Consider the following 8,862-nt stretch of genomic DNA (forward strand, 5'->3'; position numbering starts at 1 on the left):
GGAAGGAAGAGGTGGAGGAGAAAAACAAGGAGAAGCTGCACTGAATGGATATAATCATTACTGACGTTCAGCAGTCGGCTTGTTGAGAGCCAAACCACAAGACGTGTCCAAGCTGTTCCCCTTCAGCCCGACCACTGCCACACAATCTGCGAAGATTTACCTGACGTTGTCTTCGGGTTCGGGCTCGCTGTCGCTGTCCTCAGCTTTCCTCTTCACCCCCCTGCTGTCTGCACTGTTGCTGGGCCCTGCGGACGTCTGGACAGGCGACAAAACAGAAAACATCAAGATGAGAAACACACCAGAGGAGATTTTATTTTTTAATACAAATGGGACCTGTGACCAGTCTGCTTTTATAAAGACAACATGACAACACTGAACTAAACAGGAGAAAAGGTGGTTTGATTTCTACATTAACTCATGGACTAGATTATATGGTGTTTTTGTATTTACTTATCCTTTTATTATTTGTCCTGTTATCAATTACTGTGTTAAATTGTTTACATTCATTGTTTTTAATCAATGAAAAACGTCTGACTCGATTTAGGTCATGTAGATAAATATAAAAATAAAACGCTGCAGTGTGTAAAACTAATTATAGTTTCAACTAAATAAGTCATGTTGGGAACAACATGTAACAGCATAAAAATAACCAGTTAGCAAATAAAGCTGCTGTTTGCATGAACTATGGTTAAACAAAACTGGAAGAGGGAAGAAAAATAATCAGTATTTAACCTTCCTTTTCAGCTCTCTGCATTCATGTGCTAATGTTTGGCCGACCGACATTTAATGCTGTAAGTTTAACAGCCGAAGAGTCTGATTATATAGAAAAACGACCATGAACACAACTCAAGGTCCACATCGAACAGACTGATGTTCAGCATTAACATATCCAACATGAAATATCCATAAGAAAAGCTCAGTAACTGCCAACATTACACCCAACTAGAGACATTTTTCAAGGATGGGGGTCGACCTTCAGTGTTTGCTGAAGAAAACATGAACTGCTCGAAAATAATATGCTTTCAATTTAGGACAAAACACCCCGACCAGACTTTCAGGTTAGATAATACATTAGATCATGTTAAAAATCTATTTTAAGTCATTTTCTAATAATGTACAATATAACTTCACTATCCTAAAGCTCATCTCTGTCCAATCAATAATACACAGCAGCACATCTACCAAAAATAACTTCTACAAACGAGGTAATAATTAGGAGCAAGAGCTGATTGTAGAGAATTTTTAAACTGAAAACCAGCAGCTTCTAGCAACACTGCGTCTTTTTATGACACTCCCAGATGGATGTTTCCATCCCTCTTTCACTTCACTTACATTGCCCCCGTTCCTCATCAAAGCCTTCAGGGACTGAGCAGCATCCTACAGGGAAAACACACTTCATTAACACCGAGTCTCTGCAGAGACGATTAATCACCATGTTTCCATGTGCTCTCCTGTCCCGACTGTATCTGATGCACTGTCAACTTATTTATCTGTCAAACCTGCACAGAAAACGTGCAAACAAGCTGTGGCACCTTGTTGTGCTGCTCACTGGACTGCATCCTCATGTTATAAGCCTGGTGTCGGGCGTTCTGGACGGGCTCAGGTTGGTCTCTCCTCCCCAGGGCCTGAGGGGCAAACTGCCCTGTGGTCAGGTAGGCGGGACCCTGCTGCTCTGCCTGCGATGACGCAGACAAAAAGAAAAGTGTCACCGCCGTGAAAACACAGGTAATGACTGCAGGTCTCAACATCACACTTCAGTGTCATTTTTATGGCAACAAAACTAAAGATGAGAAGACTAAAAGCTGAAGTATGTTTTAGCTTTTCTATCACTGAAAAGTCATCTTGACAAGAAGTTTTGAGTTAGTGAAAGAAACAAAACAAACCTACAATCGAAGATGATTCATGCTCTTTACTCACTTTCATCCTTTTGCGTTTCTCTTTCATTCTTCTCTTGAAGTGTTCCTACATGAAAGAAAACATGAATACATGACTTCACAAAAAAAAAAACAGTAGAGGTGAACTAGCAGAGCGGCTGCCAGCTGTATGTGACCGCAGACAGATAAAATGTGACGACCCCTGAGGGAAAACATGGAAATCTTACATCATCCTCTTTGCGTTTCCTGAAGATGTTGTCCTCGGCCACGCCCACCGCCTGCATGATCATCTCCACTCGCTCCAGGTTGACGTAGCCATTCTGTGTCAGGTAACCCTACAGAAACACAGGTGTGCTCGTGACACCAGACAGCCAGAGCTGCTCGAAAGAAAGCAGCTAAACTATACAAATCCCCTGTGATGTAGTGTGAGTTTCTCAGGTAAGTGATGACACTCACCCCAGTTTTGTGCACAACGTCTTTGTAGATGTTGACCAGTCGATCTATTGCTCCCTCTCTGAAACAAACACCAGTGAACAATTTTTTCAGTCTGGATTTAATGAGAATCGGGGAGGAACATTTAACCTGACGCCAAACGGTGATTTATACGAGGCAGCTGCAGGAAACCTGGCTGATTTGAGCCCTGTCTTATCTGCAGACAAATCAAACACTACTGAAGAAGAAGAATGAAAAAGGACAATTCTCCAGCACTTTTCAGGCTGATCAGTGTTTGGGGTTAAAATGAGCTGGTGTCAGGATTACAATCACTGTGAAAATGAATTATCAGCTTGTCTGCTACACAGACACTAACTAAAAAAACACCTGCCCTGTGAGTAATCTTGGCTTGACTCTTCTATATCTGATGTAGCCGAACGCAGCAAGGTCTGTCAAAGATCCTGTAACTGTGTAACTTAAATAACTGAATTTAAGGCACAGGGCAGTTTGAGTGATGAGACCAACAGCTAAAACTGCTGCCCATTTTTTCCCCCTAGTCAGCTCACCTGATTTCTAAGGATGGGAGGTGTGGCAGGAAGTCATTCCCAACAAAGAAACACATAAAGACCCAGTCATCCACGCTCCGCTCAAAGTCGAAGGGAAACGGCAGGCTGGCCATAGTCAGCTCTCTGCTGAGGTACTGAAAACAGGAGAGCAACATATTTACTGTAGTCACTTCTGAGGCCAAGGTTTGTGTCTGTACCATCTCTGAGCAAGGTTTCATCTGGTGATCAGATCGCAACATTTTACTCTGACTTACTGTTTAGAAAGCATCATAGTCTTCTAATTTAAATGGTTTTGTTGAAAACAGCAATAACAAACTTACATAACATAACATGCACTAGGTTGAATACAGCTTTTAATACATATTGGACCAACCTCCCGTAGCACAGACAGTCTGATGAATATGAACTCCTGCTCAGCCACTGGCATCGTGTCTGCAAATTCATCGTGCTAAAAGAAGAAGAAAAAAAAACAATCAGAAGGGTCATGTCTTATGCAAAGCATCATTTTCCCAAAGAACATTTTTACTGGTTAAAACACATCTGTAAAACATGCACATTTTTAACACTTTACTATAGAAGAATTCTGATATAACTGCACTGTAGGCCATAGATTCAGGAGGTTTTCAGCCTGGTGAAAACATTCTGACTTCACTTCACAGCTGCAGTGAGAAATACCAAGATGCCTCATGATCTCCCCACCTGCCCCTGCTTCTCTCTGGCCGCCCCCTGACAGTCTTTGATTTCGTGACCCATCTGTCCACAGAGCGCACAGGGCCGCGGTTTGTTGGGTTTGAACTCCTCTCTGATGATGGTGAAGTTCGGCTCGTGGGTGGCCAGGCCCAGCATGATCAGATCAGCTGATTGGTCACAACACGAAATAAGATTATGTTACTTCCCAGTAGGTGGAAATTATGACATAGTCACAAACGGTACAACCAGGTCACAGTCTCTTTAACACGTCATGTTACAGATGACTAGTTTCTATTTACTGCATTTGTTAGAAATGCATGACACGGTTCAGACTGTGCAGTCAAAGACTTACCATCAGCTCCACACAGGCAGTGATGTGTGTTGGGGTCATGGTTGGGTTGAGCTGTGAGAGAGAATCACAACCATGAGCCCCAGTGTTTTATGAGTGTGAACAAAAGATTCAGACTAAACGTGTTCATCACAGTCCACATATATTTCTGACCCAAGATCAAAATGTCAGCATGAAATTCAACAGCTCTTTCATCTTTGTGTTCAGTCTCTTGAGCCTGATTGAATCCTGCTTGGAGAAAGTGATGTAAGGTCTTGTCTATGTGCCCCCTTCTCTTTTTGTTTGCAGTGTTATACTATATATTGTGTTTTTTGAATGGCTACTCTTCTCTGTACCTCTCTGTCTCCTGATGAAGTCCATGATCTTGTGTTCACCTTCACCAGGAACACTGGCATCAGACAGGAAGACCTGGAGCAGAAACAACATCCTTAGTCACCGAGCCAGTTAATTTCAAGGTTTTTATTCATTTATTTTGGTTAAATATACACATAAAGCTCCAGATGCACTTCATTGCATTATTATGTTCTAGTACTCGTGACCCTCACAGTGACATTCCTCCATCCTGGATCGTTGCTGAGTCTGTCAGCGACGTAGTAACGGAGACAATGTGCCAGGTTGTCCATGAATTCTGTTCCCTAGAGACAGAAGAAAACATCAAATATCCAATTATCTATTTATATTAAATATCCAAAAACTTTATTTACACTTGGAGCAAAAAAGAACACAGACAGAACAACCACCCTGTTTACTAGTGAACCAGGTTCACACCATAAAAACACCAAGAAACCTAATATAAAATATCTAATAAGCTCTAGCAAAATAGAATTAGCCAGAAGTGTTGATTTGACTTACTGGAGTGATACAGTTGCTGTCGAATCTCTCCTTTATCTCCTCAGGTGGAAGATAACCTCCTGAAGAGGGAAACATGTCATGAGTGAGTCATGAGGACGATTTAATATAACAGGTTAAACAGTGAGGAGCAGTGCATCCATTCATGTTGTTATCCAGCTTTTCCTTCTGGGCTGTAATTAACGTTCTGTCTGATTCATTCAAGACTCTAAATAGTCTCTGTTTTAGCAGTTAAATGTTTCTGGCCTGTGTTAAGAGCATTGAGAGGAAAGAGTGGAGCTGTTCCAAAACACATAGATAATGACACCAAAACCAACCTCTCTGGATGATCTCCTCCCTTATGCGATGCTTCTCCTCGACCAGCTCCATTCCTTCTTTGGAGGCACGAAAACGTCGAGATCGCTGCTGGTTCATTTTGGCCCGTGGAGCCTGGTAACAGTTAAACAGGGTCTAACTAAGTTTTCCAGTCTATATTAACAACGACAGAATCAGATTGTTTTGGTTTATTAAGATAGATAAATGAGAATTTTGTGAGGGAGATGTTGACAAAAAGAGAAATACTCATAGAAACTCATTTCTACCCTTTCATCTATTCTTGGCTGTGTGAAAAACAGTATCTGGCTGCTTAAATAACTGATATGACAGACAGAACTTTATTATCCTATTGTTCAGGCTGCAGATTTCTGTTAGTGAACATTACCACTCCATCGATGGCCATGTACAGGACCCTCCTGGGCCGCACAATATTAAACAGCCGGTCGATGTACTCGAAAATGGCGACCATCATCTCATCTTCGTTCTTGGGAGCAGGTCTGTTGAGAGAGATCACAATGTGAGGTGAATTTCCCAAACTCAAAAGTTCACATGTATAATTTCATATATATTTAATTTACAGTAAAACACGGAGGAGAGGAGCAAAGAAAAAAAGTTCCCTCTGAGCTGAAATTATAGAGATGTAACAGCTGCAACCAAATAAAAGCGGTGATGTTAACCAACACAAAAACAAAGCTGTAAAACAGACAAGGGTCCTTACTTGTCTTCTGGATGTGTACAAGGGTGAATGATCCCGTTCATATCCAAGTATAAATTGTCAAACTCCACTTCGTTGGGGTTTGGCTTGGTTGTATCAACAGGAATACGGACTCCGTTACATTCTTTCCCCTGTGAAGGTAAAACACAACCAAATAACTTCAAGTTGGGACATCCCAGGTTTTTAGGTAGAAAGGTTTTATAGAGTAAATCACACAAATACTGATGCATCTTCATCTTTAGAGGTGCAAAAATGAATCAAGGGACTAACTATTGCCTTCATTAATCAGCAGCTATAATGAAATAAATGTTGCTGCACCTAAATGTGGGGACTTGAGCTTATCTGTGACGCATTTAACACAAAGTGATTCTCTCTGGATGTTGGTGAAGACATTTGGAAATCCAAAAACCATTTTACACACACACACGGCAGCTGTTTGTTTTGTTTTTTTTCCATAGAGAATTAATTTGTATGATATTTGCTATTTTCACTCCCATCTTTGAGAAACACGACATTTCTGCAACATTAAGTTTGGTCATTACTCTCTAACAGCAGGAATCGTTTTATCGTCGTCCTTAAACTTTATTTCGAGTTTTGAAAACGTTAAAATTTGGTTTTGCTCTTCGGCGCAGGAAGAAAAACCCGCGCGGTTCATCAAACGTTACAAACAAACTTCGGATACTTTCGTGAACTGGCTCATTTGTGACAAACGGAAACGTATAGTTTTCAAACTCATTTAAAAAAAAACAAATTAGACGCCGCGAAAAGCCTCGTTGGTGAAATTAAAAGACTAAAAGTTGTTAAAAAACCTTCCCGGTAAACACGCCAGCTATGCTAACTAGCATGCTAGCCCCTTACCTTCTCCTCGACACAATGCACAACGATTGACGGATATTTCCGGCTTAGCCAACGGAAAAAAGCCGGGACTCCCATCTCCGGTAAAGAGTCGTTTACCTGTTAGCTTATAAAACTACGAACTGTACGAAACGATTAAAAATATCTTAATTAAAACACAAGACTTTCTGTAAACGAGTCCAACGCTTCGGTTACATGTTGTTCGCCATGGCTATTGAGTACTTTTTCCGGTTCAAGTCGACCTTTTCCGGACAGTTTCGGAGAGCCGCGTTGGCCCACAGCGACCCGTACGGCCTGAAGCGGTACTACAGGACCCTAAAACATCTCTCATGGATACATCTAAAATGTATTATTATAAAAATATAGTAAAATATAAACATAATATAAAATAGAAGTTTTATAAATAGTAACTGTAAAATACTCACAGGGAAAAGGGAAAAGCATATTTCTCATGACGAGACAAATAAGACCATATTTTTAAAAACTATGTGTTGAAATTTTGTAAAATTATTTTCCAATGGAAATTAAACTGGATCAAAGTTTATTTTTCAAACTATAAATGGTTAAAAAACAGGCCTAATTCTCTGATTTGGCAACTGCCTATATGGCTGTTTATTTTATATAACTGTTTGCAATTGTTGCGATAAATAAACTTGGCAGTTTTTAAATCAGAGTAATTTGTTCCAGTGATTTATATTCGGCAGATAACATTCATTTTTATTAGTCTGTCTCATCTCTCTCAATTTTCAAAGTATCCATCTTATCTGGTGACTGTGCCTAGTATAACATTTTTTCTTTGTTTGAAGTACCAGTAGCCTAGAGCTTGTTTTACTGAACTCAAAAGGACTAAAATAATGAGACATAAATATATTTTTTAAAAGAGCAGGTTTGAAAAATACGCATCAATACTAAAAACCTTAAGAAAAACAGACACAAAATACATAATGTCTTAATAATCTAATCTTTTTCATAATCCCAAGAATCATAATAATTATTGTTATTGTTGTAATTTCAGTCCTGTGTCACACTAGCAAATACCTAATGTGTGACAGGTGTGATCCCTGCAGACTCAGCGCTACCTCATGTCCATATTCCCTGTTATCGCATCATTGTGTTTGATTTTTCATGATCTGCAGTCTGAGCTTACGTAATGTCCCTTTAATGGGGACTCTCAGAGCAGATGCCCTCTTGCTTCACCAACAGCACCACATTTAAGGCGAATTAGATTTTTTTTTGCTTCCTCTCCTTCACGGTTCATGCAGGGGGAGCGAGGGGGGAGTTGTGGAAGGGCCATTAGCTCCTCTCTTCAGGCAGGGTGGGTCTGACATCAACACTGCAGTATTATTACTGCAAAGAGCTGCTGATGGAAAACACTTGGCCTGCTCCAACAGGCCATTTCCATAAACATTTACACTGGAGTTACAGGTAATAGGACGGAGCCAGACGTGAAAGCTCAGACACTAACCTCCAACGAGCTGAAATCTCACGCAGGTTCTGCAGCTTAGGAATGTGAATGAAAATGAAGTGGGCGGCTGAACAACATGCACTCACTGAATTCATGTAAAATGCCTGCTGGCTGTAGGGTTTGGCTCGCAGCAGACTAGTTGACACCAGGAATCTTCTGTTTTACCCAAAGGAACTTAGAGCAGAATTTCAAAGTAAAGCTGTAGTTTTGGCATTTCAGGAGTCAAAACCTGCATTTGACTCAAACAGCTAAAAGCAGTGAACAGTTTTCTTACTTCAGAGGGGTAGAATTTTTTTTACACCGTATGTGACATGATTTTTCAGTAGCCTCTTCAGTGCAGGTGAAAGACAGAGAGCGCCCTCACCTGGTGGATCACCACCACTGTAACAGTGTGAAACTGCAGGGAAGGATTCAGCACAGTGTGCAGTGATGGAAGAAGTACTCAGGTCCTTTACTGCAGTAACAATAGAAATACCGCAGTGTTAAAATTCTCTGTTCCAAGTAAAAGTCCTGCATTCGAAATGTTACTGCAGTAAAAGTCCAAAAGTATCAGCAGCATCCAAATATACTTGAAGTATCCAAAGTAAAAGTAGTCATTGTGCAGAATGGCCTTATATACTACCTTGTATACTTCTAATATGAAGTACTTTATATACCGCTGGGTAGCTGACGTTAACTACCTTATATACTTCTAATATGAAGTACTTTATATACCGCTGGGTAGCTGACGTTAACTACCTTATATACTTCTA

The 8,862-nt window shown here is 40.5% G+C and overlaps 1 protein-coding gene across 2 annotated transcripts in view; it reads right to left on the reverse strand.

The window, feature by feature from the left end:
* Positions 1-6,868, reverse strand: part of xrn2 (5'-3' exoribonuclease 2) — a 30,361-nt gene extending 23,493 nt beyond the window's left edge. Inside the window, exons 1-17 of one of the 2 annotated variants that reach the window (XM_026329577.1) lie at positions 6,649-6,868; positions 5,794-5,921; positions 5,461-5,572; positions 5,078-5,189; positions 4,764-4,822; positions 4,457-4,546; positions 4,247-4,319; positions 3,915-3,965; positions 3,572-3,729; positions 3,246-3,320; positions 2,873-3,006; positions 2,331-2,388; positions 2,102-2,209; positions 1,918-1,962; positions 1,533-1,676; positions 1,333-1,377; positions 161-255 (exon numbers count right to left, since the gene is read on the reverse strand). In XM_026329577.1, the coding sequence (XP_026185362.1) occupies positions 161-255; positions 1,333-1,377; positions 1,533-1,676; positions 1,918-1,962; positions 2,102-2,209; positions 2,331-2,388; positions 2,873-3,006; positions 3,246-3,320; positions 3,572-3,729; positions 3,915-3,965; positions 4,247-4,319; positions 4,457-4,546; positions 4,764-4,822; positions 5,078-5,189; positions 5,461-5,572; positions 5,794-5,921; positions 6,649-6,723 (1,562 nt within the window). In that variant the 5' untranslated portion in view covers positions 6,724-6,868. The remainder of the gene's footprint in view (positions 1-160; positions 256-1,332; positions 1,378-1,532; positions 1,677-1,917; positions 1,963-2,101; positions 2,210-2,330; positions 2,389-2,872; positions 3,007-3,245; positions 3,321-3,571; positions 3,730-3,914; positions 3,966-4,246; positions 4,320-4,456; positions 4,547-4,763; positions 4,823-5,077; positions 5,190-5,460; positions 5,573-5,793; positions 5,922-6,648) is intronic. The other variant, XM_026329578.1, reaches the window with a different exon arrangement.
* Between the last annotated feature and the right edge of the window lie 1,994 nt (positions 6,869-8,862).

Source organism: Mastacembelus armatus, chromosome 24 (genome assembly GCF_900324485.2).
Source record: "Mastacembelus armatus chromosome 24, fMasArm1.2, whole genome shotgun sequence".
NCBI lineage: Eukaryota > Metazoa > Chordata > Actinopteri > Synbranchiformes > Mastacembelidae > Mastacembelus > Mastacembelus armatus.